The following is a 27704-nucleotide window of genomic DNA, read 5'->3' as shown; positions in this document are numbered from 1 at the left end:
TTAATTAACATTAACGGTCATTATATAAATTAATTATTTTTAGTACATCACGAATATTGTTTTGGATATTATCTGCCCTTAGTTTCTTATCATAATTGAGTTTTTCTTTTAGGAAAAGGAAAATACAAAGTCTCCATATTTGGCTAATCATTTTTTTTGTAGGAAAAATGTTTATGACTCCTAGGAGGTTTTTTTTTTTTAATTTACAAAAAGGGAAAAAAGACAAATATATCTCCGAACTATTGTAAGTGGTATGCATATATCCTCCGTCATACTTTTGGGACATTAGTGCCCTACCGTAAAAAAATTAGAGCATATATACCCTTTATACTAACGGACATACTCGTGTCATAATCTTATTCACTGATTCAACATTTATTAAATATCGAATCGATGGATAAGATTGCACCACGTGTCCTATTTTGTCTTCCATTAGAGTGAAGGACATATATGTTCTAATTTTTAGACGACAGATACACCAATATTCCAAAAGTATGACGGATGATATCTACATATTTCGATCATCCGTAGGAGATATATTTATTTTTTTTCCCTTAAAAAAACAAAAACGGAAAGAAAAAACCATAAATAACTTTGAGAGATCACGCGCCTTGATTACTAGAAAAAACTATGTCTAAGTGAGACAAAAATACAGAAGGACCCACCTTATCTCACCAAACGCGTGGACACGCGCAGTTTCTGTGAATTCATTCATTTTCAAAACAAATTTTTTTTCTTCTGACATGACCCCAAAGTTAATTCCAATTCACGATATCAAATCAATATATCGCGATAAATTAGATGAGTAAATTAAATGCCGCCGAAAACCGAAAGAGTACCATTCTCATAAAATAGCACACGTAACCCACGACGAATATCGTAATTCAACTCGAATATTCAACTGCATTTGAATTCCCCATTTCAAATCCGCAAGTCCAGTCACATCCTACTTATCAATAAGGAATACCCACTGTCTTGATAAGCATGTTTGATTATTACAACCAACTTATCAACGTAAATGATAAGTGAAATAGCTTATCACTGATAGGTCAGTATAAAAAAGATAGGCTACTGCTAAACGCATCGAAGATAGCGAGACCAAGTCCTCCCCCACCCACCTCATTTTCCATCTTCTTTACTCTTCTCTTTCCCCCACTACAAATAGACCCATCCCTTCCCTTTTCTCTCTTTCTCTCTCTATATACCTATTCTCTCTCTCTCTCTCTAAATATATTATAATTTCTCTTTCTTCTTCGGCAGCCTTTGGAAATCAAGCACTGATTTATTAATTGTTTATGTGAGAGAGGAGGAGCTGAAACCCTAGAAATCGTAGCGCGTGTGGATATCTAGGGCTTGGATCTGTGGAGTTCTGGAATCGGAGATTGTTGGATTTGGGGGTTTTGAAGAGAGTTGGAAAAAATGTCTTCTCTTAGCAGAGAATTGGTGTTCCTCATACTCCAGTTTCTAGAAGAGGAGAAATTTAAGGAGTCCGTTCACAAGTATGGTTTATTTTTTTATTTTTTTAGTGTTTATTTCTCTCTCACACACATATCTATGTGTTGATATTTTTTTTCTTTCTTTTTTTGGATTTTATTGTCATGTTATTTGTGAGTGGTTTACTATTTTTACTTGGTTGTTGAAAGTGAAAAAACTTTTTATTTCTTGAAGGTGAAAAAACTAAAGAAATAAGTTATGTGTTTAGTTTTGGGGCTGTTCTGGTAATTTATCTAAAAAAGGAATGAAAAACCACTTGTAGCTGTTTCTACTGTGCTTTTTATGTAGTTTGTCTTTTTTTTTTTTTATATATTTTTTTAAATTTTTGTAAATTCTGGTGCAGAGTTAATGAGATACATTTAATGTGCCTTAAGTGATAGTACTAGTAATCTGTAAGGAAAAAATGACCATTTTTTAATTGTTTGTTGTTATTTATTTAGTGCTTCTATGAATGTGAAGTCATTAAAAGATGTTGGTTTAAAGTTTGTAAAAAGATTGATTTGAAAAATGAAAACTTTCTGGCACCATTATATCTTTCCTGTTTATTAAGTGTTTGATTTAGTTGACATCAATTTATCAGCTTGTGAGGAATGAAAACTTTGCTAAGTATCAAGTGCAATTGAGTGTGTCCAATGTTTTCTTTTCTGTTTATTGTTGACATCAATCATCAGTGTGTGGGGAATGAAAACTTTGATGGAGTAGTATCAAGTGTAAGTGAGGGTGTTTTGAATCTCTCGCTCTATTTTTCTGTTGACATCAATTTTTCCAGTGTGGGGGAAATGAAAACTTTTCTACTGTTTAAGTATCTTATTTCCTTCTTATTGTTAATTTATAGATGTAAGAATAGAATTTAGAGTTCCCCTGCATTCAAGCAACTGTCTCTGTTTATATGAATTTCTGTGCTTGAAAATGTCTAACCTCTGCAAAAAAATGTGTCATTTTGTTTGCAGGCTAGAGCAAGAATCAGGATTTTTCTTCAATATGAAGTACTTTGAGGAGAAAGTACATGCAGGTGAATGGGACGAAGTTGAGAAGTACTTGTCCGGATTTACCAAAGTTGATGACAACAGATATTCAATGAAAATCTTTTTTGAGATAAGAAAGCAGAAATATCTTGAAGCTCTTGATAAGTATGTCCACACTGTTACTTTACAATGCCATTCATTCATATCTGCAGTAGGCTCTGATTTGAACTTTTTTTTTTCTTCTGTGTGGCATGTTGTTATTTCAGGCAAGACAAGGCAAAGGCAGTTGAGATTCTTGTGAGTGATTTGAAAGTGTTCTCTACATTCAATGAGGACCTTTACAAAGAGATCACTCAGCTCTTGACACTTACCAATTTCAGGTAGTTTTTTGCTCATGTTATGTGAAATGAATATCCGTGCATAGCCACGTTGAAAGAAGAAATCACTTTTGCATTGTTAGGGGACATACAATTAGACAATGAGAGAGAATTAACCAGAACAGCTTCTTGAAGTTAAAGGAAGAGACTAAATGCACAATGGTTTCTGTTTGCTCCCTCCGCTTCCTTTAGGAATACTAATAAATGAACTGTAGTTGCAATAATTCGCCTCATAATATAGTACTGAGGAGATAAAGTAGTAATATATGAGGTGATTTACTTATTGGTCTTGCAGGGATTCATTTTTTTGGTCGCGTTTTTCTTTCTCTCTGTTGTTTGTGAACCAAATAGGAAATAAATTTGGACTAAATTTTTTAGATGGAGGGAGGCAAAATGCAGAATTTGGTATTATCTGCATGGTTAGCAGTAGATTGCCTGAGATCTAAGGCTTCTATGAGTTACATATTTCGAATTATTGAGTTGCTGGAATTTCTTTTTGAGCCAATGGGTTATCTGTGAATGAGAATTCTGCGCTGAATGCTTGTTGAATGACTATTTCAGTTTGTGCAGTTTTTCTTTTTTCCATGCTTGATATTTATCTTTCCTGAAATGTGATTTAATAGTTCAATGTAAGTCAAGTAATGGCCTTCTGAATTACTTTGGCTATTTGGTTTCAGAGAGAATGAGCAGCTTTCGAAGTATGGTGACACCAAGACAGCGCGTAGCATAATGTTGATAGAGCTGAAGAAGTTGATTGAAGCAAATCCTCTTTTCCGTGAAAAGCTCGTCTTCCCGACCCTGAGATCTTCAAGATTGCGTACATTAATCAATCAAAGGTGAAGAATCTCTCTGTTACTAATCTGTCAAGAAGGATAGTATCAGTTCTTATATTTGTTGCCCATTTCTTTATTTTCTTTACGCCACAGAAAAAGAAGATATTTTAGTGCTGACTGCTCGGTTAATGTACTGGCATTTGTGAACTTTGTATTGGCTTTACAGCTCCTTTCCTCGACAGAGGAATGAGTTACTGGCATTTGTGAACTTTGTATTGGCTCTATTGGCTTTACAGCTCCTTTCCTCGACAGAGGAATGAGTCATACTAATTTTGTGCATTTTTGAGTCAACAAACATGCATGTGGGATGTCATTGGTCTGGACTTTCACTTCTCTTTGTTTCCTGTTAACAAGAAAATTGTCAATTACCTTGTTACTTTTTTGGCTTTCGAGTTCCTTGATTCTGAAGTACAATGAGTGGAAGTGAGTGCCAGTTTATAAAATGGTCTGTTTTCCTATAACTTGACTTAGTTCATAGATTGCAAGATAACCTAGATTTGCTGTCTTCTCACATGTGTACTTCTTGTGATTAATACCTTTGATGCATTTGTCTAAAGATTATCTGTATACTTAAAATTGAACATGATGCTGTTTATGTTGGAAGTTGAACTTGGAATCATGCCTTTTGATTTGATCTTTCACTTTGGCATTTTCTGCAGTCTCAACTGGCAGCACCAGCTTTGCAAGAACCCTAGGCCAAACCCTGACATTAAGACTCTGTTCACAGATCATACATGCACTCCTCCAAATGGGGCTGTTGCACCTACACCCGTTAATCTTCCTCCTGCAGCGATTGCAAAACCTGCCGCTTTTACAGCACTTGGTGCACATGGGGTATGATTCTTTGTGGTTCCTCTAGTTGTGATACTTTGGTGATTTGACTTATTTATTACTTAATGACCAGTGACCACGTCGTTGCTTGTCTCACTCGGTCAAATCATGTATTTTAATTTGTTGCTTGTAGCCCTTTCCACCCGCAGCAGCAGCAGCTGCAAATGCTAATGCTTTAGCAGGTTGGATGGCAAACGCCGCTGCTTCTTCATCTGTCCAAGCTGCTGTTGTGACAGCATCATCCCTGCCTGTTCCACCAAATCAAGGTGAGTTTTAATTAGTTTTCTTCGAATGAATAGGGGCCTGACTTCTGATGGTGGATATCATCGATTATGCTTCAAACATTTGTTAAAACTTAAAAAGAACAACTCATATTTTGAGAGGTCAAAGAAATCCATGAACTTACTGTGTAATTATATTGGCAAATTTCTCAATATTTATTCTAGAATGCATGTAAAATATTCTGGTAAAGAAGCACCAAATAAGTAGGCTGGAAGAAAGAATACTAACTCTTGTTTTCACCTACTTTATAAAAACAGAGAATAGTAGCTCTTGTTTACTTGAGGATCAAAATGCCTCATCAACAATCTGATACCATTAAATAGGGTCCAAAATTGATGTGTTTGATAACAAGATTGCTCACCTTCTGAATAAAAAGCTCTAGATCTTGCAAGTTATAACTTTGAGGACTTTGGGTTAGTTGGCTTGGTCATGGAGCAGTCAAGCAGACAATTGACACCATTATGAGTATTTGGTCCAGAGATGATATTCTCCACTTCTATTGACTATGTTTCTCTCTTGAACAGTTTCAATTTTGAAGCGCCCCCTCACCCCTCCAGCTACATTAGGTATGCTTGACTATCAGAGTGCTGATCATGAACAATTAATGAAACGTTTACGACCTGCACAGTCTGTTGAGGAGGTATTGCGGAAGATGAATCTTTCTTAAATGATACATTTTCTTTTTCTTTCCTCCTGCAGAATTTACCCTCAAATTATTATCATTTCAGATCATATCGAATTCATGAAATGTGTTTTATCTTTCTTCCCTTGCAGGTTACGTATCCTACAGTTCGTCAGCAATCTTCTTGGTCCCTTGATGACTTACCAAGGACTGTAGCTTTTACTTTACCTCAAGGATCCTCAGTCACTAGCATGGACTTTCATCCTTCTCATCATACATATCTGCTCGGTATATTACTGTTTAAGATCTTCTGTCCATGTATCCTATTGTTGCTGTGTCCTCGTGCCTATTCCGCTTGGACCAGCAGTGATAGAAGAGTCATAGCTGTTAAGATATCTTCTTCCTCTTAACTTTATGGAGTGTGCTGAACAGTTGGATCCACCAATGGTGAAATAACGCTCTGGGAAGTAGCAACACGAGAGAAGTTGGTTGCGAAGGCATTTAAAATATGGGATGTTCAAGCATGTACTCATACATTTCAGGTTAATCAATACTAAATTCTTTTAAAATTAATTCTCTGGAAGTGAAAGCAATCATTCAATTTTGGATTTTTAATTTGTTTCTTCAATATGGCTGCCTTTTTATCTGGCATATAGTTGTAAGTTCAAATAAAGTCTTCAGTTGTATAATTTGAGAGTTTAGTCTCTTCACAAATATGTAGTTCTGTGGGTGAGTATCTGGTTTGATGTTTTTAAGATTTCTCAAATGTCAGTATAGTACACTGTTTTTCTCTCCTGACAATTGAGAGTTTCCACAGGCTTCTGCTTCCAAAGATGCACCATTTTCTGTAAGCCGTGTTGCATGGAGTCCAGATGGGACCTTCGTTGGTGTGTGCCTTTCTTTAATTTTGTTATTATACACGTTCTTGTGGATGTTCATGACTGTACTTTGTGTTGCAGGAGTTGCATTCTCTAAGCATTTGGTCCATTTGTATGCCACTGTTGGAACAAATGATTTGCGCCAGCATTTGGAGGTAAATTTTTCTGTTTTATCTTTCTTTTTCTTTTGACAAGTTGAACCATATGTTGTGGCGAACTTAAAAGCTATAATTCTAACTCAATCTTACCTGCACCCTTGTGATTTAAGATGGATGCCCATGCTGGGAGTGTTAACGACTTAGCATTTGCTTATCCAAACAAGCAGTTATGTATAGTAACATGTGGAGATGATAAGTTGATAAAGGTAACATCTGAAGTGTCATTATTTCAGTTTGAACTGCAAACTTTTTTACGAAAATGCTGAATGAAATATTTGAAACAGGTGTGGGATATAACAGGAAGAAAGCTGTTTAATTTTGAAGGACATGAAGCTCCTGTATATTCCATATGCCCTCATCAGAAGGAGAGCATTCAGGTATTTCCAAATATGGAAGAACTTGCATTTGTTGCTTGTCATTGCTTCAGGATTGATTAACACTTCACTAACCCCCTCTGCTGGTAGTTGGAAAGTTTTCAAAATGTAGGTGCAGAGTTCTGCTTACTGTTGCTAGTGCTAGGAAACATTCATTAACTATTACAAAATAGGGTAAAAACTATCTTTTATTGCTATTGCTAGGGAACATAACTTGGCATTCTTCTTACTTTCTACTGTGTCATTAAAACTGGTTGTTTGTCACTAGGAAGCGGTTTTGTTTTATTACTCGGTTATCACCATCATGCAACTTTTGACATTCTATCTAGATTCATCCTTCTAGGAAATGGTATAAATGGTTATTGTTGGTGGAAACTGGGAAAAACTTAATTGGGTTTCGGTTGATCACGTTGTAATAATTTCCAAGAAAGTTCAGGGAGGACATAATCTTCGTCTGAAAACCAGACGACTTGTGTGATTCTGCATGAATATATCCAATCATTGGCTTCTATGCAAATTGATCCATGAGATTAGTCAAATGTAAATTATCTTAGTGCTGATGGTCCACTGTACCATCTGAGAAGGTATTGCCTATCTCAATTGGAGGCAGTGTCTATATGAGGTGTGGGTGCACTTTCTGTACCTAGGTGCATTTGGAGATTCTGTCATGATTTGTACGTTTGTTGATGATTCTGAAAATGTAGATAACATATTAGCCTTTTGTTTTATGTTTAGACAGAAATGCTTTGTACTCAATGCAACTCTATTGAGAATGGACAGACATTAAGGCATTATTGATGCATTTTCAGGTGTTTACCTGCCTTGTAATGGTGTTTGCCACTCTCGAATAACATCTTGTTTTGTATTCTGTATGCAGTTCATTTTTTCTACTGCTATAGATGGGAAAATAAAAGCTTGGCTGTATGACAATATGGGATCTCGAGTTGACTATGATGCTCCTGGTCATTGGTGTACCACCATGCTTTATAGTGCTGACGGAACTAGGTAGGGTTGCATGAGAATCCATTATGTACTGTATGTTGGTCTTTACGAGTATTCTGCCTCCACTGACTCTTATTGACTCTTTGATGTTGATTTTTCATGCTTATAGATTGTTCTCTTGTGGAACTGGTAAAGAAGGTGATTCTTTTCTTGTGGAATGGAATGAAAGTGAAGGAGCCATAAAGAGGACTTATTCTGGGTTTAGAAAGAAATCAGCTGGTGTTGTGCAGTTTGACACTACTCAAAATCACTTCTTGGCTGTGGGTGAAGATAGCCAGATAAAATTTTGGGACATGGACAATATAAACATTCTTACAACTATAGATGCTGATGGTGGTCTCCCGGTCAGTGCTTATGTCAGTTCTATTGTTATCATTTGAGCAACCATTCTCCCGATACACCAAAAAAGAAAAGGAATTGAAAAAAAAAGAAAGGAAAATGAAAATAACTAAACAAATTGGAACTTTCTGTATATTCTGAAGATGGCTTTAATTGTGGTGGTTGTTGCAGAGTCTTCCACGCTTGAGATTCAACAAGGAGGGGAATCTTCTTGCTGTTACTACTGCTGACAATGGGATTAAGATACTGGGAAACGCTGCTGGTATGAGATCCTTGAGAACAGTTGAGGCCCCGCCTTTTGAAGCACTAAGATCACCCATTGAAGCAGCTGCTATTAAGGTATTGATGGTTGTTTGCTTCTCCCACTTATTCTGAGCGTAGTTTTGTTATGTTCAAAGTAAAAAAGATCTCCTTGTGTTCTTTTTAGCAGGGTTCTGGCTCTTCTGTTCCAAATGCTACTCCTGTCAATTGTAAAGTTGAAAGGAGCTCTCCTATCAGGCCGTCTCCTATCCTTGTATGTAATATTTCAATTTTTTTCTTTCTCAGTTTAATCTTCCGCAATCTGATAAATAAGCTCATATTTTAGCTTCAAACATCATCTGTTTTTCAGTTTAGTGAATTTATCCTCTTATATTATTTTACTTCCTTGCAGAATGGAGTTGATTCTGTGCCCAGAAACATGGAGAAACCAAGAATATTGGAGGAAGTTTCAGATAAGGCCAAACCCTGGCAGTTAACTGAAATTTTAGACCAAGCTCAATGCAGGCTGGTTACCATGCCTGAGAGTTCAGATTCGAATAATAAGGTGCGTTATCTAATTTGTGTGAACTTATTCTGTATTTTGTGATTCACATGTAACTAGATCATTTAAATAGCACTTCTGTTTAGGTTGCAAGGCTTCTTTATACAAATTCTGGTGTTGGTATCCTGGCACTTGGTTCGAATGGTACTCAAAAGCTGTGGAAGTGGACACGCAATGAACAAAATCCAAGTGGCAAGGTAAAACATTAACTGATAACTGTCTTAGCTACGTATTTATTTTCAAAAATGTTATACAAACTAACTTTTGGAATGTCTTGTGTCTTTAAAGGCCACTGCTAATGTTGTTCCACAATATTGGCAACCGAACAGTGGTCTTCTTATGACCAACGATATCGTAGGTATCAATTTGGAAGAGGCTGTTCCTTGCATTGCTCTCTCAAAGAATGACTCTTATGTAATGTCAGCTGCTGGTGGAAAAGTGTCACTATTCAATATGATGACGTTTAAGGTAAATCTATAGAAGAGGGTCCTGTTCTTTTAACTTACTATTTGAGTGGTTTGATTTGGGAATATGATAATAACTGAGATGTATAGGTAATGACAACATTTATGCCACCTCCGCCGGCTTCAACTTTCTTAGCATTCCATCCTCAAGATAACAATATTATCGCCATTGGCATGGAGGACTCAACAATCCACATTTACAATGTTAGGGTTGATGAGGTAATTTATACAACTATTTCTATATTCAATGACATCTGTGAGTTGGTTAATTGACCCATTTTTTATGTTTACTGCATTTGATCCATAGGTAAAATCCAAGTTAAAAGGCCATCAGAAGCGCATTACAGGTCTTGCTTTCTCCACCAACCTCAACATATTGGTTTCATCAGGTGCTGATGCTCAGGTAAGTCTCTGTTCTTTTTCTTTTATATATTCCTTCTGATACCTTGTGTTATTTCTTTTGAACCGTGAAAGGATAAAGGAACAGATATAGAACCTACATTTTATTCAATTAGCTTTCTGCTAAAGGAGGGATGCAACACGAAAACTTCCCAATTAGCTTTCTCTTACTGGCCACAACCTTCAGTTTTTTGTTTTTTTAGGTGGGGGGTGAGGGAGGGTGTCTATTGCTTTGTTACTTCTTATTTCATATGAGGTGTAGCAGTCTTAATTGAAATGTGATTGTGAACATCATGATAAGTTGTCGATCTATAGAATTTGTACAATTATTGCCCCCCTTTGGTACTTGATAATGAACAGATGTATGGCCTGAAGCCTGGAATTGAATGCATCTGCCAATTATGTTGCTGTATTTTGTTTTCATTTATGACAGCATGTATCTTCTAGTGCTTTGACATGCTATAGATACCTTATTTCTTATGTATGGAATTTGACCATTGCAGCTCTGTTTATGGAGCATTGATTCATGGGACAAGAGGAAATCAGTTCCCATTCAGCTGCCTGCTGGTAAAGCACCTAGTGGTGACACTCGAGTACAATTTCATGCGGACCAAGTCCGCCTGCTAGTATCCCATGAAACACAGTTAGCAATTTATGACGCATCAAAGATGGAAAGAATTCGCCAGGTAAAACAAATCCCTAATCTCAAATTGTGGACATGTAAAAGTTTGTTTTCTTATTGATTCTGTTTCTTGCAGTGGGTCCCTCAAGATGCACTTTCTGCACCAATAACCTATGCGGCTTATTCTTGCAACAGTCAACTAGTTTATGCTTCCTTTTCTGATGGCAACATTGGGGTATTTGATGCTGATACCCTAAGACTCAGATGTCGTGTTGCTCCCTCGGCTTATTTGTCCCAGGCAGTGTTGACTGGGTAAGAACAGATATAACATCAGTCTTTTGAATCTGTCTTTTATTCACTTGTACAAATCCAGTTTTTTTTTTTTGTCATTCAGCTAACATGTTAAAATGTGTTATCGTGCACTTTGTAAGATATTGATTCATGTACTAATTTTACTTGTTCCAATCTCATTATCTTGTGATGTTCTTTGTGCTAAAAGAGTCGTGGCTAATGCACGTGTCGTATGTCTCAGGAGTCAATCTGTGTATCCGCTAGTAGTTGCAGCACATCCACAGGAACCCAGCCAATTTGCAGTTGGGTTGACAGATGGAACTGTTAAAGTGATTGAACCACTGGAATCCGATGGGAAGTGGGGCGTAAGTCCACCTATTGATAACGGGATGTTAAATGGCAGGGTGGCCTCCTCTTCGACCGCTAACAGCCATGTTGGCGACCAAGTTCAAAGATGAAACATATTGTATTCTGTCAGTGACATTCTTTTTGTGTATCTTATCAGTATAGGTTTTAGTCCACATCTCTTTATGATGGCACACCTCTTACTCTTTTAGAGAGATTCCTAAACTTTGTTATATGTTTTTTTTCTTCATTTTTATCATTTTTTTTTCTCCATAGTTAAAATAGTAGGGGATGTTCTCCGGCCATTGGCTTTTGGTTGAAGGTCCTGAATGTCACAGGAAATAGTTCAGTTTAAAGGATCAGTTAATGGATGTCAATACTCTACACTCTCCCTCTCTCTCAGTAGTTCAGTGTTTCTTTTTTAATGATATAATCCTTGTCCTGTATTTGCCATTGCATTGTAGATTTCGATTTTATACTAATAGCTTTTGTAATAAGGTTTCTTTTATTTGGTCATCTCTATGGTAATTTTGAAATTTTAGCACTTGCTGTATCAAATCTCATCATTTTTATGGTGGTCCATTAATGGTAATTCTCGTCTCTCTTAGATGCATTTTGTATTCGTTTACTCGATAATTATGAGTGACCGTTTGAGATATTATCCCTTAATTACTACTACTGTAACACAATTAATGGAGGTATCCAGCTTAAAATTATATTGCCGCATCATAACTGTTGTGTTGGAACAGAATTACCTGGATGTTTTAGTAAATGGAATGTTATTTCCATGTTCTTGCTCTTGTTCGTTTTGTTTATTATTTTATGTTTTCTTTTTCTTGGTCATTTGAAGAACAAGCAGCTCTCTGGCATTTCAAATAAATGATGTGTCAAATATCTAGGACCAAGTAAAACTTTGAGATGAAGCTTTGATAGTACATCTGCTATTTTTCTAAAAATAATTCGATCATGTCTAGAGTAATTTTACAAATGTAGTTTGGGGAAAGTGGTGTCTACACAGCTTTGCCTTTACCTTGTGAAGGTAAGTTTCTAATAGACTCTCGGCTCAAGTATATAAAGCAAATACATTAGGGAAGAAACCTTCTGTTACATTAGCAGTATACAGGGAAGTATCAAGTTTGGCTTATAAATGAACAAGTTTATATTTCTCTAATGAGTGAATGAATACCCTTTCTTAGAGTACTGTTCTAATATAGCTTTTATCCAATAAAACTAGTTCATCCATCTCATCATTTTAAAGGGTGGCTCTCACCTTGTATGGTATCTCCATGAAGGTAGTTGATGATCTTTTCTTGTAGACTCTAATTTACTAAAATGTTAGCCATGCAATTTGCTTCTCTAAAGTTAAAAAAATGTAGAAAGAATAAGGTTATCCTCCTTTTCCATTTTAATAATTTGATCCACTATGTGTGCAATTTGCCAAGGGGCAAAGGAGAGGGGGTTGATTGCCTTCACTATAATTTGTGAGTCGGCGTCAATGTGAACCACTTTTCACAAGAAGTCCTACATGACAATTCGTGTGAGATATACACTTGAATGAATCTATATTGTGTTATATGCGGAAACAAAATGTGTGTTTACTTGTTCAATTTTATACAAGTTTAAATATTTATTTATGCACATCTATAATTGGATGATATTAAATGCTAACTGAGGTCACGTGAAATGATACGTTTATGTTTATGCTTTGTTAATTTGAATGACTATTAATTGGAAACACCTTTTTTTTTTTTTGTATACATAATAAGTACTTGTGCCCACAACAAAATATACAGCGTCGCGAGTCCAAGAGGCCCAATTATAAATAGTCCCATCTGTTACGTATTTCATTTTCCATATACTTGGGGCTTTCTCCCTAAATCGCAAAACCTGGTTAGGGTTTCAGAGATGGCGAATCGCACCGATCCATTGGCGAAGAGCATTAGGGGAACGAATCCACAAAACCTGGTGGAGAAAATCCTCAGGTCCAAAATATACCAAAACACTTACTGGAAAGAACAATGTTTCGGGTTGACAGCAGAAACACTAGTCGACAAAGCCATGGAACTTGATCACCTCGGTGGAACATTCGGCGGTAATCGTAAACCCTCACCATTTATTTGCCTTGTCATGAAGATGCTCCAAATCCAGCCTGAAAAAGATATCGTTGTGGAGTTCATCAAGAACGAAGATTATAAGTATGTTCGAGTTCTTGGGGCTTTCTATTTGCGTCTTACGGGTACGGATGTTGATATATATCGATATCTTGAGCCTCTCTACAATGATTATCGAAAGCTGAGGCGTAAATTAGCTGATGGGCGTAAGTTTTCTTGGTTTCTTGATTTTATCTAATGACTTGATTAAAACTGTGATACGAGATCTAATTTTTCTTGTCTTTTCTTGTTTAGAGTATGCACTGACACATGTGGATGAGTATATAGATGAACTTCTTACAACAGATTACTCTTGTGATATTGCTTTGCCCCGCATCAAGAAAAGGTATTTGTCTATTTGAATATTTGAGTCTTTTGCCATTTTTATTTTATTTTATTTTATTTTAGTAGAATATAGGTACTTGGTGGATACTCTTTCGAATATATGCTCACCTAAACGGACAGCCATAAAACTAAGCACAACATGATTAATTTACTAATATCAAATTGAGCCTGTGTGGGTTGAATGAGAATGCGGACTCTACTTTGTTCATGACAGTGTGTAATTTGTTGTTGGTTTAATTGGCCATCTACTTAAGCTTGCGCAGTGATGGATTATCTTGCTCAAAACATAAACTTCTGCTTCCAGGGTAAAGACCAGCTGTTATGATTTTGTTTGTTTACATTTTGTAATGGATTATGTGTAGTAGGTCTAAGCCAAGATTGTATTGGTTAAGTCGAACAGGTCAATGTGCTCAAGATGATAACACAGATGAAAATGATTATTAGCCTAATACACAGGGCCGGCTCTTGCCTTTGTAAAATAAGGCTTATGCCCATCTCCAGTTGTTACTAGTTCCCAATGTTCATTCCAGAGCATCTGCATCATTACATATGATTTTAATTTGGGGGCCCCAAATTATTATCAAGAATAAATTATGTGTTAAATTTTTTTAGAAAAAAATGATTAATTATCANGAGAATGCGGACTCTACTTTGTTCATGAGAGTGTGTAATTTGTTGTTGGTTTAATTGGCCATCTACTTAAGCTTGCGCAGTGATGGATTATCTTGCTCAAAACATAAACTTCTGCTTCCAGGGTAAAGACCAGCTGTTATGATTTTGTTTGTTTACATTTTGTAATGGATTATGTGTAGTAGGTCTAAGCCAAGATTGTATTAGTTAAGTCGAACAGGTCAATGTGCTCAAGATGATAACACAGAGGAAAATGATTATTAGCCTAATACACAGGGCCGGCTCTTGCCTTTGTAAATTAAGGCTTATGCCCATCTCCAGTTGTTACTAGTACCCAATGTTCATTCCAGAGCATCTGCATCATTACACATGATTTTAATTTGGGGGCCCCAAATTATTATCAAGAATAAATTATGTGTTAAATTTTTTTAGAAAAAATTGATTAATTATGATAAAAAATATATTATTTTACCCACTTTAACATCTTTTATATTTTGTTAAAAATGAGAATTAATAGTGAAAAGTGTTGAACAAAGTGAATTACAAATTCTTTTTTATTTCTTTTTAAATTTTAGTTTTAAACATTACAACAAGCATATTAAAATGATGTATACCAAGTCATCAACTTCTTGAATCAGATTCTGTGGTTCTAACTCTTATCTTTATTTAATATTTGTCAACTTATTACTATAAAATTATGTTAACAATTCATATAATTATTGTCTCACTGAAATGATGTTTTCAATGTTAAGTTTGATAAAATCTTGCCTAAAATCAATAACGGAAAAATAATATTAAATACTAATAATTTTCATCTAAATAGTGTAAGAAAAATAAATTTTGAATAAATATGTATACAAAGTTTGTTTATATTTTAGGCCTCAAATTGAAATTTTGCTTTAGGCTCCCAATTACGTTGAGCGGCCCTGCTAAAACACATGGTCTATATCACAATAATATTAATTGAAGAAAGAAAAAAACCTCCTTATTTGTCTTTTTTTTTATAATTGAGAAATCCGTAAATGACCCGCCCTTAATTGTCTATTTTGTCCGGTGTTTTTTCTGCAATTTTTCCTTTTTGCGAGTGTTGGTGCTGTTAGATCTTAGTCTTAGCTGTTATTGCCTCCAAAATATTTTGCTGTGCATGCACTTCTAATTCTTTGTTTCTTCAATACTCTTTATGTGTGTGTTCATTTAATCTCCCACGTATCATGTGTTGCCACCAGATGGATATTGGAACAGAATAAACAGCTGGAACCTCGGAGAAGTGCGTTGGAAGATGACTTTGAAGAGGAAGAGGAGAAGGATGAGGATGAACAACTTGCCACTGGATTAGATGATGAGCATGAAAAGGTTGATTTTTGACGTGCTTAGTTTATAATCAACTTCATTAATTTAAAGGCTTGTTTCTGGTTATTGATTTGTAATAATGCAGGATTATTACCGTGGGGGAAGTCCAGCTAGGGAGAGAGATCGGGATAGAAGACGAGATAGTCACAGACACAGGTAGATTTCAATCATCTGTTGTCTTTTCTTCGTTTATTAATGTGTTGAATTCTTCATTTGCCTCACAACTCACTCTTGTGAAGTGGAAATGACATGGATGGGTCCTACAAACGCAAAGACTCCTATTATATAAGGAGTGTGCCCATCTCCAGTTGTTACTAGTACCCAATGTTCATTCCAGAGCATCTGCATCATTACATATGATTTTAATTACTTCGAAATCCTTAAGCAAAACTGTAGCTTGTCAAACTCCTGTTTTTGGGGACTCAGTTTGGGTGGTGTCCCTCAGGGTTGAAGGTGACCATGACTTAGACTTGGCTAAGTGAAATTTTGTTTACACTTAATTGTAAGTTGATTACTGTTCGAGTGGAAGCTGATTGTTGAAGTACCCAGAGATGCTCTGGAATTATTACACAAAGCACACACTTCACATGCTTCAAGCCTTCAACCAATATGGCATTTTATGCCTTTTGGTGACTAGCACAGCTTCCTATATTTAAAATATTGTGATCTTGCCAGGTTTCTCTGCACTGACAGTGTGCAGTTGAGAAGTATGATAGATCATACATTTCTACTATCCAATTGTTTCAGTTGGCAGTACTGTGATTTGTTTGGCTATTTATTATGTTATATTAATTGTGTAGCAGGAGGCTCTTATATCGAATTACACTTTGTGATTTAACATTTTCTGCAGTGTAGTGGTATTGTAATTAGAACATTCTTTTGTTGATTTACAACACGATCCAGCTTATGCCTTTTTCTTTGTTGTGGGGTTCTCTCTTTATTTTTTGATTTGAGCTTCTATGCCTTCTCTTCCAGGGATCGTGACTATGACAGAGATCGAGATTATGACAGAGATCGTGATTATGATAGGGAACGTGGCAGACGTGACAGAGACAGAGACCGAGATAGAGACAGGGACCGTCATCGCCTCAGGGATGATAAGGACTATGGTCGTGAGAGGGATCGAGAAAGGGATAGGGAACGTGATAGACGTGACCGTGGTCGACACAGGAGTTATTCTAGGAGCAGAAGTAGAAGCAGAGACCGTAAAGATCGGGAGGATGACCGTCGTAAAAGGCATGCTCGCAGTAGTGCTAGTCCTGCTCGGGATGAACCTAAGAAGAAGAAGGAGAAGAAGGAGAAGAAAGAAAAGAAAGATGATGGAACAGATCATCCTGATCCAGAGATTGCAGAAGCCAACAGGCTTAGGGCATCACTTGGATTAAAGCCTTTGAAGCTATGAACATGTACATGCATTTGTAGTTTTCAATATGTTTGGTGATGTGTATCTTTTACCCTTGTAGCACCTTTACTTTTCTTTTTACTCTTTTAGTGTACTAATAATCTACTACTTGAAGCTGCAGTTTTGTGCTCTGCATTTTTACTGCTTGCAAATTCGTTGCACCTTGTTTTTCACTAGTATTATTAACTGATGCTAAAAAGTCGTACAAATTTATATCATTTGAGTTCTCTTTATGATTTTACATGTGTTTAGCTCCATAATCATGAAAACTTGGATATTCATACTTGCTCACAGCTAATGATGAAGATCTGCAGTTAAATCCCCCTACAGTCTCAGAAGGCACACACTGGAGTGTAAAAGGAACTGGTAGACAATTGTATTCTCTACAGATGCCAATTACAATTAAGGCCTTGGCTTCACAAATGTACAGGACAAGCTGAAATACAGGGAGAAAGAGCTTACACTACCTAAAATGTGCAGAAATGAGCTTCACGCTATCAACTGCTAAATGGTTACACTTCTTGATATGGAAGTTCTGGTAACAGAATGCCATTCTGATCGTAGTGAAGGCTGCCAGATGCACTAAGTGGTCGACATTTTCCTCCCATGAGTATCCTTTTCTTGCATAATTCCAGTTCAACTTTCTCTTGTTCTTCCTCATCCTCATGTTTGCACTGTCTCTCCTGTTTCACCACTCTCTTGTGTATGGCCTTCGCTCTTCTACTGATGCAGTAACAAGCTTTCTGCCTCTTGATTGATGCCCAGTTAAAGGTTTTTGACATTTCCTGAGTCTCTGCATTAGTAACAGCACCATAGTCTGCACCTTCAAAGTCTGTTCCAGGATCTGCTTTGTTGGTCTTCCAGTTGGTGAAGCAAAATCCAAACCTCTTTCTGAACCTGAACTCGAACAGCCCTGAGAGATTTTGGGGTAAAATCCGTGGTTGCTTTCTACTACCAGTTGATGTTTCTGAATTCTGTTCTTCATTCACCTTTAATGGCTTCCCCTTTGTGTCTAAGATCCTGAGTATCTTCTTGAATGAACATGACTTACTCAGTGTTAGCCGTTCCACTGAATCTTCCACCATAGTCTTAAACATGTTGCCTTTCTTCCTGGAGACAATCAGTTGATTTCGTTCTTCCATGCATTCATCCAAACCATCAGCATCATCACCATGCCTGTCATTTTTAAAGCTTGAAGAGTCCCTTTGCAACGGTTTCTTGTTGCGAGAAGCATTACAGAAAATTGAACCAAGTCCTGCAGGTTTAGTCCATTTGATCTTCTTCGTTTTCCCCTTGACACCCTTTTCAGTTTTTTGCATAGGGTTGTTGACAACAAGCAACTTGGGTAATCTCACTCTCACCTTTTGTTGCATGGACATAGCAAAGCCATTGATTTGTGAATACCTTAGGAGGGAGCCAGGATTTTTCAATCTTCCAGTACTATGAAAACTTGCCTTGTCCATTTTAACTTTGTTTGAAGAATTTTGCTTTCCTCTTGGCAAACACAATATCCCAATATTTACTAGTTTTTCTTTCTTTTCTTTTCTCTTCATTGTTATTGTTGCTCATACCTTTTTTGTTTTCAATGGACCCTATTCATATGCTTAACATTTCTGTTGCTTTTTTCCAAGAATGCCCTCAATTATCTTTTTATAGAAGGTTATGTTAGTAAAATTATTATAGCATGTAAAGGGGGGTAATTAAGGGATAAAGTTGGTTACATGTTTTCTCATCAAACTCACCTGAACGTGATTGCTTATTTTTTCACAACATTAGAAAATAACCTCTACTCCCATTTTCTTTCCAACTGTTGAATTGCTGTTTCAGTCTTCAAGGGGTAGTTAAACAAATAACATCTGATTTCACAATTATCCAAAAAAGAGTCCACAACTTTACTTTGTTTAAAATATTTTTTAATAAAAACTTTGCTTTGTTTTTGTCAAAAGTCTGTATGGAGCCATCTATAGCAACTACAAATTTAAAATTATGGCTCATGAATGATGAAGGATAATATCATAGTGAAATAAGTTGAATTTTTTTTGCATCAATGATGTTATGAATGTAATGCTTTTTTGGCTTTTGAGAAATGGCTGTGTGATGTTCTTGGAAGATGACCATTCCATTAACATAGTTAATTTATGTTGTCTGAAATAGGTTTAGGTATGAAGCTCGAGTTCAATTGATTTTTACAATATCGAGGTTAGTTGAGTTCAACTAAATTTTATCAATAAATTATAATCAAAATAAATTAAAGTTCGAATCAATTACTAGTATTTGATATGATTTGAATTTAATGCTTATTAAAGTTGCCACGACTATCTACACTCGTCTTTATTGGACAAAAAAGGCTTTTATTAATTTTTATTATATTTTATACAAGAGTAGGAAAAGTCTAATTAAAGAAAATTGATATTCAAATTCACGCACTACTGAATTAAACCGAACGGACCATTTTTTTAAAAACAAAAACTTATAAAGTGGGGTGCAAACCCGACCCGTATTAGATTGAAATAGCGCTAAAACCCTCCTTGTCCCCTAATTCTCCGTCGCTGAGTTCCGTTCACCTGCAAAATGAATTCAATGGCTGCTAAACTTGTTAAATTGTTGCGCTGTTCTCCAGCCGCCAGACCAGGTTCTTCCTTTCTATAACAATCAATTTCATTGTATTTATTATTTTCTTGTATTAGAGTTATTCTTTTAATTCTGGTTATATTGATTGAGGCATTTCAGTGAACAGCATACTGTAAAAAAATGTTTTATTTATGATTACGGTTGTTTTATTGTATATTACAGTGATGGGTGTGCAAGGAACCTCTAGGTTGGGCTATTCAACTGGTACATATCATAGTGATGGTGATGAGCCTGCAAGTAATAATGAAGCTGTAGAAATTGATGATAGTGATTTTCTTCCCGAAAAACCTAATTTGCAGCTGCAAGGTGTGGACCCCAGAAAGGGTTGGAATTTTCGGGGTGTGCACAAGGTATATATATGTTCTTGTTTAAAGCCCTATAAGCATATTGAAGATTGAATCATAATTGCAATACTTGTACAGGAAAGAATGCAAGAAGGCTAACTATATGTTTGTATCAGTTAATGTTAGTTTGTTGAGCAATTTTGGAGGCTGTTCTTTAAATATTTTAGTTTTATAATTATCTTATTTCACTGACCTTTGTCTCGCTCTCTTATCATTGTGAGTCTGCTAAATTGTTTCAACTGATTCCTTGTGTGGTATGAGGCTTGGGTGAACACAACCTTTTGGTAGAAGTTGTTGAGAACTTGGTTGAGAATGAAGCTATTTTAGTTAGAGATATTTTTAGGACCAGAATGATTGAATCTGTAAATTGATATGCGATTTCTGTTGGAGTCACACATCAGTTGGTTAAGGGGTACTTGGTCTCTCTTGGGCAATTCCTCCCTTCATGTGCTTGCTTTTGGTGCCCCATCCTAATTCATTATTTCCGATGTTGCTGCACCCCCACCCCAGTGTTATATTGTGCGCACTCCAGATGTACGTCTTAGGCGTGTAGGGGTGCTTGAGTCCCACATAGGTGTGTTAAGTAGTACATGGTCTCTTTATATGGTCTTCAGCAACCCTCCCCTTAAGAGATAGCTTCGGGGTTGAGTTAGGCCCAAGACCCATTTCTTTATCACTTTCTGAATAAGTTCTTTTTTGTGAGATCTGATAACTCCAAAACCATTTCCACATAAAGGAAGTTAGATCATCTATTTTAATTTTTTAACCAAAAATGTCAAGGATGGTGGCATAATTTATCTTTTTAATTTTTTGTCTGTTTTGTTTTTGGGGGATAATTGATAGACCAACTTAAAGACAGGATTTTGTTTTTGACAGGCTATTATATGTGGCAAAGTCGGGCAATCTCCTGTGCAGAAGATATTGAGAAATGGACGGAGTGTCACTATTTTCACAGTTGGAACAGGTGGCATGTTCGATCAGAGAATCCCACAAGACAAAGACTTGCCTAAACCTGGACAGTGGCATAGGATCGCGGTGCATAATGAAATGCTTGGGCAATACTCCGTTCAGCAACTTACCAAAAAGTAAGCATTCCCCCCCCCCCCCCACTCCCACCCATCCACACACACACACACACACACACACACACAATAATCCACAATTCAATTACATTATATTCTCTAATATATATGTTCTATCAGCTCCTCAGTCTACATTGAGGGTGATATTGAAACCAGAGTCTATAATGATAGTCTCAGCGGCGAAATTAAAAGCATACCAGAAATTTGTGTGCGCAGAGATGGTACGTCATTATGTTTATTATGAGCCCCTCTGGTTTGTGATATTTGAAGATGTGGGTATTGAATGGCAGTCCTTGCACCCCATTTCATTTGATGACTTCATTGAAAACAGATAATTGAACAACATATTTTGAAGTTTTTTATCAGACTTGCATGTTTTACTATTATTTGTTGAAGGAATGATTTCAGCTAATTGTTTTTTCTCTGTGAGGAAAAAATCAAATAATGTTTTAGCTTCAAAGAACTATTATATCTTAAAATTTTGGATGTTTTATATAGTCAAAGGTTTTGTCAAATCTTTTATGGTTTACTGGAATTTTTGAATAGAAGGAGTGTTAACTTGAGAGGCTGTCTTACGAGTTAGAGCTGCAATTTCATTAAATCTATCTTTTCCCCTGTTCATAAGCTTTAATAAGAAAGTTGTAGAGTAAGATATAGTTAGTTAGAAGACTCATTCTTTTATAATCGGTAAATTCAATCAAAGAAGGCTAAACCCCGCAATGCATTTCCACAAGGTAACAAAATGATGCAAAACACAAGGCTCATAGATTATACTTAGAAACTGGAGTATAGGAGGTCTGTTAGCAAGATGAAGAAAATGTACAAAGTTTTAGGTTTGGGGAGCAACTATTGAGATCCCACTCCTGTACGTTTGAATTGTGCCTCATTAGTTCGGTACTCATCATTAATGTTTGATGAAATAGCATCTCTGTCTACCACACCTATAGGCTGGACATCCAAGATTAGTACCCACAAAAAGAGAGGGTGTGGAGTGGGGTGAGGGCGGAGGGGGGGATCTGTACTTCCAAAACCTTGACGTTTGGGCTTATCACCAAAATTAGTAACCAAAGTAAGATCCGTTCAAATTAGTAGAACTTATTACTACTCCCTTACAGTTTCGGGAAATTGGACCTCAACCCAGATTTCAAATTCAAGTTCATTTGCTCTCATTCTATTAAAATTAGAGTGAAATCAGTTCTAATTTTAGGATGATCACAAGGAGAGGTTCTCTATNAGGGAAAAATCAAATAATGTTTTAGCTTCAAAGAACTATTATATCTTAAAATTTTGGATGTTTTATATAGTCAAAGGTTTCGTCAAATCTTTTATGGTTTACTGAAATTCTTGAATAGAAGGAGTGTTAACTTGAGAGGCTGTCTTACGAGTTAGAGCTGCAATTTCATTATATCTATCTTTTCCCCTGTTCATAAGCTTTAATAAGCAAGTTGTAGAGTAAGATATAGTTAGTTAGAAGACTCATACTTTTATAATCGCTAAATTCAATCAAAGAAGGATAAACCCGCAATGCATTGCCAGAAGAGTAACAAAATGATGCAAAACACAAGGCTCATAGATTATACTTAGAAACTGGAGTATGGAGGTCTGTTAGCAAGATGAAGAAAATGTACAAAGTTTTTGGTTTGGGGAGAAACTGTTGAGATCCCACTCCTGTACGTTTGAATTGTGCCTCATTAGTTTGGTACTCATCATTTATGTTCAATGAAATAGCATCTCTGTCTACCACGCGTATATCCTGGACATCCAACATCCAAGATTAGTACCCACAAAAAGAGAGGGTGTGGAGTGGGGTGGGGGTGGAGGGGGGGGATCTGTACTTCCAAAACCTTAACGTTTGGGCTTATCACCAAAATTAGTAACCAGTGTAAGATCCGTTCAAATTTAGTAGAACTTATTACTACTCCCTTACAGTTTCGGGAAATTGGACCTCAAACCAGATTTCAAAATCAAGTTCATTTGCTCTCATTCTATTAAAATTAGAGTGAAATCAGTTCTAATTTATAGTATGATGACAGAGACACTAATATGGTACTAGGAAAAAAGTAAAAGTAGGATCCTTTTAAGTTCCTTATGAAAAAAGAATTTAAGTTGAAAAGAGAAAAAGAGATTCGATTGCCCCCCCGGCTGGGAGGCATCCACCTCATCCCAATCACAAGGAGAGGTTCACTATGATGGGGATACTTTTTTTGTGGAAGTGTGAATCAACTATCAACTATACCATTAATCTGTGGCGGGAGATTCTATGTAGTGGTCTTCAAATTGGTACAAGTAAAATAGAAAGCATGACATTGAAATAGAGTCGGTGGGAGTAAATGTGCTATATGTTATTCTGTTTTAGGTTCTTTCTGTAGCTGGTAAACTGATAGTTTTGTTGATGTGAGATAACTGACTCAAAAATATACTGCAAATTTTAAGTAATATTACTATTGCTATGCATGGCTGCCTAGTGCTGCTGCTGTATTATCATATAAAAACTGCTTTGTCAGTGAAACAGATGATAAAAGCATCATGTTTTCTGATGTTATACAATTTTCCACAGGGAGGATTCGGCTTATAAAAGGTGGTGAAAGTATCAGCAGTATCTCAATTGATGAGCTCCGTAAGTTATCTTCTGTTATATAAAATTGCCTGTTCTCGAAATTTATGAGCTTTGGGTTATAGTACCAGATGTATTTCCTAAATAAAACTCCCTTTGTAGTTTGTACCACATTTGTTTTCCATGAAATATTGGTTCTTCCCCTCTGTTGATTTTATTGGACTTGCATTTTTTCTGTTATTGGCAGGAGAAGGATTGCTGTAGAAGCTCGTTGGTAAATTGTCAAAATACGGTAGGTGTTTGGGAGCGGAAGGTTTGGGGGAGTTGATAGAGGGGGAGGAGAGTCGGGACCTATCGTCTGAAATATACTCTGCAGAACACAAAACTTGTCTTATTTCCATCTGTAAGTTGAATAATTTGAGTTATTAATTTGCCTTCAACGACTTGTGTCCATCTTCTTGATTGTATTCTGTTAAGAAGCAGGAAGAGATGTTCCTTCTGGATCCACATTATTATTTAGTGGGTAGTTGCTTCATTCGCCAAAGCTGTGCAAAATGTTGTTTGAATGATCGAAATAACTATAGATGAAACTGTGAAAGAATAGGAATACTTGGAATGAAGTGGTGGCTGCTGATTCATAGGTTATCTTTAATCCCTTTCTATTGTATGAAGTTGATACCATGGGTTACTAGATGGAGTGTGTGTTTATTGTATAATCTTCAGCATCCAGTAAACTAGTATTAAGTAAAAACCTACATTCATCTTGTTTTTGGTAAGCGTACTCTTTTCAGATAGAAATGATCGATATACTAGTTGAATTTTGTTTGAGCTTCGCTCATGCCACACCTTTAACTCAAAGCTCTTTCTATCTCAATCTCCAGTCTTTAGTCTACATGCCCAGCTACGATAAAAAAAACTTCTTCCTTGTGGTTCACCCTTGCTAATTTTTATTTTATTTTATTTTTTGTGACAATAACAGTAACTTGGTTATACCGATCCATCAATTTCCTTTGGTTATTTATCATACTTGAGAGAAATTTGCAGGGTTATTATCTCTCTCATTTACGTTTTTCACTATAGAAGTTTGATAATTTGATTTTCCCTTGAAGGTAAAATGATCCTTAAAATCATAGCTGTGAACAGATAAGATGTCCTTTATGTTCGCTTAAGAAAAACGTTTGATTCTACAAAAAAGCAATCCACTTAAATCGAGCACTTTCATTAACTTTAGGAGTTGCTTTCTTGCCTAATTTCACTTTCTGTTAGTAATATATAATCCAATACAAAATTTCTTTGATCCATCTTATGTTAGTTTAACATATAGTATATATTTAAAGTATTTGTGTGCCTTTTAGGCACACGTTTTGAGAATTGGCAATTGTTCATATGCCATTGGCTACAAATTATACCAATACCTTTACACGAAAAGCAACGAATCAACAAACGTAGTTATGGATGAACTCTTTTTTGTGCAAATTTCAGTACGCTAAAACAAATTGAATGGGGAAAGAAATTTCAAAAACGTCTATTTCATCTATTCTTGTGTTGTGGAATGTTCAAACAATCCTTGTGACTAAAAATACAAGTTTGGTTATAATTGAAAATCAAAATACTATAGAACGCATCAAGTTTAGTAGAGTCCGGAGCCTAAAGGGCAAAAAAAATTGTCAAAAGGGCACATCACTTTTTATTCTAACCAAAAGGGCAAAATCGCTGCGTCAGCAGCGATTTTCCTCTGACAAAATGACAAAATCGCTGCCCTAGCAGCGATTTGGTCTAAATTTTTTTTTTTTTTAAAATTAAAAATCGCTGCCACAGCAGCAATTTTGTAAAAAAAAAAAATTATTTATTTTTATTAAAAATTGCAGCCATTGTAAAAAAAAAATAAAAAAATTTGTTGTGGCGGCGATTTTAAGTCAGAATTTTTTTTTCCTTACACATCGCGCTGCAGGGGCAGCGTTTTTCATGCCGAGTGCTATTATTTTCATGTCTATTATTACTTATTAATAATANGGCTACAAATTATACCAATACCTTTACACGAAAAGCAACGAATCAACAAACGTAGTTATGGATGAACTCTTTTTTGTGCAAATTTCAGTACGCTAAAACAAATTGAATGGGGAAAGAAATTTCAAAAACGTCTATTTCATCTATTCTTGTGTTGTGGAATGTTCAAACAATCCTTGTGACTGAAAATGCAAGTTTGGTTGTAATTGAAAATCAAAATACTATAGAACGCATCAAGTTTAGTAGCGTATTGGGAGAATTGGTTTGATAGATTTACTTACAATTTTTGTTAGGTTTATGCTTTGTTTTACAAAAAATCTTCATTTTTACACAAAAGATTTGGAAATATCAGTTTTTTCTATTCATTTTGTAAGTGGTAAAAAAATCTTAATTATCCGGATAAATAATAGTAATGAAACAAACTTCAGTGGCTGATGTTAGCTGCCTAAATAATTGGAATATGGAACAAATGAGCACTAGTTTTAGTGATGCTATAAATTTAATCTCCTCCTTGATACTACGTTAATGACACTTGGATACCATTGCATATACTCAAATATTGGCAAGGATTCTGTTTTTCCTTAAACAATAATAATTCTCACCATTTTTGCGTAATTCATGACACATGCATCCTCTTAGCCACCTTCAAATTTTTTGTATAAATAGATGCACAAGTATTCATAAAATTTTATTACATAAATTAACCATGATTAATGCTTTGGTACTCTTTCTTTTTCTCTTTCCATTTGCTTGTGTCTCATCATCATCTCCTAATAATTGTCCAAAATGTGGCATAATGGATGTGCCATACCCTCTAAGTACAAGTGATAATTGTGGTAACCCTAACTACAAAATTTATTGCAAAAATGAAACCTTAGAGTTCTTGTCATCTGTGGGATTTTACTACAAAATCCTTAATATCAATCCACATACATCTAGTCTTATTATTAGCCCTCCTTTCATAAAAAAACACTCTTGTCAATCCTCTGATCTTTCTTTAGGTGGATTTAAGATTGATGAAAATTCTCCTTTCAACATATCTTCGCGTAACACGGTCATGTTATTTAACTGTTCTGAGAATATTCTCTTGTCCCCATTGAACTGTTCTTCGAGCAGCCCTTGTAGGCGGTTCGAGGAGGCTAATGAAGGAAGGAACTGTAAGAACACACTGTGTTGCAGTTACTTGAAAGATACATCTATGACTTCTCATAGAATAAGGATTAGAGATCAAGGTTGCACTGCTTATATATCTTTTGTGGATTTTAAGGCTGAAGAATCTATTAATGCATGGCGTTATGGTATTGAGCTACAGTGGATACCCCCTAATAATTAAACTGAGCATGCATCGACCTATAAGTTGCTCGAACTTTTCAAATATGCTATATTCGTGTCAGATCCTTCAAAAGAAATTATTTTAACTTGAAAGATCTGACACACCTTAAAATACTCCATATTTTAAAAAAGTTCGAGCAACATAATTATAACAACATTATTCATGTTGTTCGTTATGTCTTTCTCGTACTGTGCGTTAGTGTGTGCATGAAAGTAGTACTACGTATACTACTAATAATTTGAGAGTGATATGTTACGTATGTAATATGTTGTAACTTTAATTTCGAGTCTATGTGGTTGTGGTGTGTCTTTAATTTGAGCATATTTTGTGTGGTGTTGAATTACTATATATAAAATCAATGTATTTGCTAAATTAGAGTATCTTTTCTTGTAGAATTGTATGTTTTTTTTCATTTGTTCATTTTAACGAACCATGGACGATCTAGAATAGAGACGCAACAGATTTAATTAATTAGTTGAACACAACATATATATATAAAGTAGTGAAGAAATTTAATTAGTCTAAATCCTAAATCAACCATTATCTAAAAGTTGTTTAATAAATATATATTTTGGGTTAATGAGTTGATATATGTACTGATCACCACTAAGTAAATTNATGCAAATACATATATCTTCGTCTTATACACTTATAATTATACAATACAAATATTCCCCTGTCCAGTTCTCTTTTGCCTTTCTCTCTTTCTCGCTTTATACAAACATAGATTATACAAAATACAATGTATAATTTGTGTTTGTATAAAGCGAGAGAGAGAACGATATTTGATATACA

At 35.7% G+C, this 27704-nt stretch overlaps 3 protein-coding genes across 6 annotated transcripts; all 3 read left to right on the top strand.

The window, feature by feature from the left end:
• The first annotated feature begins 1181 nt into the window (after positions 1-1181).
• On the top strand, positions 1182-11524 carry LOC125850996 (topless-related protein 3). 3 transcript variants are annotated; one of them, XM_049530809.1, is made up of 25 exons: positions 1182-1499; positions 2445-2624; positions 2726-2839; positions 3514-3672; positions 4329-4503; positions 4634-4766; positions 5307-5422; positions 5557-5692; positions 5837-5946; positions 6222-6291; positions 6364-6437; positions 6551-6646; positions 6725-6817; positions 7692-7819; positions 7926-8160; positions 8327-8494; positions 8586-8669; positions 8808-8960; positions 9044-9154; positions 9246-9425; positions 9512-9640; positions 9729-9824; positions 10324-10506; positions 10579-10754; positions 10975-11524. In XM_049530809.1, exons 1-25 carry the CDS (start codon positions 1420-1422, stop codon positions 11189-11191), a joined length of 3396 nt encoding a protein of 1131 aa, XP_049386766.1. In that variant the 5' UTR covers positions 1182-1419; the 3' UTR covers positions 11192-11524. The 3 variants fall into 3 exon arrangements, with proteins under 3 accessions (XP_049386766.1, XP_049386763.1, XP_049386755.1); XM_049530806.1 differs by having other exon boundaries at positions 8583-8669; XM_049530798.1 differs by having other exon boundaries at positions 6222-6437.
• A 1405-nt stretch (positions 11525-12929) lies between these two features.
• On the top strand, positions 12930-17158 carry LOC125851265 (pre-mRNA-splicing factor 38). 2 transcript variants are annotated; one of them, XM_049531060.1, is made up of 5 exons: positions 12930-13395; positions 13484-13574; positions 15430-15556; positions 15639-15709; positions 16547-17158. In XM_049531060.1, exons 1-5 carry the CDS (start codon positions 12984-12986, stop codon positions 16953-16955), a joined length of 1110 nt encoding a protein of 369 aa, XP_049387017.1. In that variant the 5' UTR covers positions 12930-12983; the 3' UTR covers positions 16956-17158. The 2 variants fall into 2 exon arrangements, with proteins under 2 accessions (XP_049387017.1, XP_049387010.1); XM_049531053.1 differs by having other exon boundaries at positions 12931-13395; positions 16529-17158.
• A 2283-nt stretch (positions 17159-19441) lies between these two features.
• LOC125851345 (single-stranded DNA-binding protein, mitochondrial) lies at positions 19442-24342 on the top strand. Its single transcript, XM_049531128.1, has 6 exons — positions 19442-19587; positions 19749-19936; positions 20807-21015; positions 21133-21233; positions 23570-23629; positions 23814-24342. The coding sequence occupies exons 1-6, from the start codon at positions 19527-19529 to the stop codon at positions 23828-23830; spliced, it is 636 nt and encodes a 211-aa protein (XP_049387085.1). The 5' UTR covers positions 19442-19526; the 3' UTR covers positions 23831-24342.
• The last annotated feature ends 3362 nt before the right edge of the window (positions 24343-27704 follow it).

This window comes from Solanum stenotomum, chromosome 1 (assembly GCF_019186545.1).
Source record: "Solanum stenotomum isolate F172 chromosome 1, ASM1918654v1, whole genome shotgun sequence".
NCBI lineage: Eukaryota > Viridiplantae > Streptophyta > Magnoliopsida > Solanales > Solanaceae > Solanum > Solanum stenotomum.
Note: the sequence above shows the minus strand (reverse complement) of the source record. Positions and strands in the feature narration are given on the sequence as shown.

What these genes read in the sequence shown, in the direction of transcription:
- LOC125850996 (XM_049530798.1), top strand. Translation starts at nt 1,420, where the DNA reads ATGTCTTCTCTTAGCAGAGAATTGGTGTTCCTCATACTCCAGTTTCTA. An exon ending in TTGACACTTACCAATTTCAG is followed by an intron (nt 2,840 to 3,513) that starts GTAGTTTTTTGC and finishes ATTTGGTTTCAG; the next exon opens with AGAGAATGAGCAGCTTTCGA. An exon ending in ATCAGAAGGAGAGCATTCAG is followed by an intron (nt 6,818 to 7,691) that starts GTATTTCCAAAT and finishes TTCTGTATGCAG; the next exon opens with TTCATTTTTTCTACTGCTAT.
- LOC125851265 (XM_049531053.1), top strand. Translation starts at nt 12,984, where the DNA reads ATGGCGAATCGCACCGATCCATTGGCGAAGAGCATTAGGGGAACGAAT. An exon ending in GCGTAAATTAGCTGATGGGC is followed by an intron (nt 13,396 to 13,483) that starts GTAAGTTTTCTT and finishes TTTCTTGTTTAG; the next exon opens with AGTATGCACTGACACATGTG. An exon ending in TAGATGATGAGCATGAAAAG is followed by an intron (nt 15,557 to 15,638) that starts GTTGATTTTTGA and finishes GTAATAATGCAG; the next exon opens with GATTATTACCGTGGGGGAAG.
- LOC125851345 (XM_049531128.1), top strand. Translation starts at nt 19,527, where the DNA reads ATGAATTCAATGGCTGCTAAACTTGTTAAATTGTTGCGCTGTTCTCCA. An exon ending in GTTCAGCAACTTACCAAAAA is followed by an intron (nt 21,016 to 21,132) that starts GTAAGCATTCCC and finishes ATGTTCTATCAG; the next exon opens with CTCCTCAGTCTACATTGAGG. An exon ending in AATTTGTGTGCGCAGAGATG is followed by an intron (nt 21,234 to 23,569) that starts GTACGTCATTAT and finishes AATTTTCCACAG; the next exon opens with GGAGGATTCGGCTTATAAAA.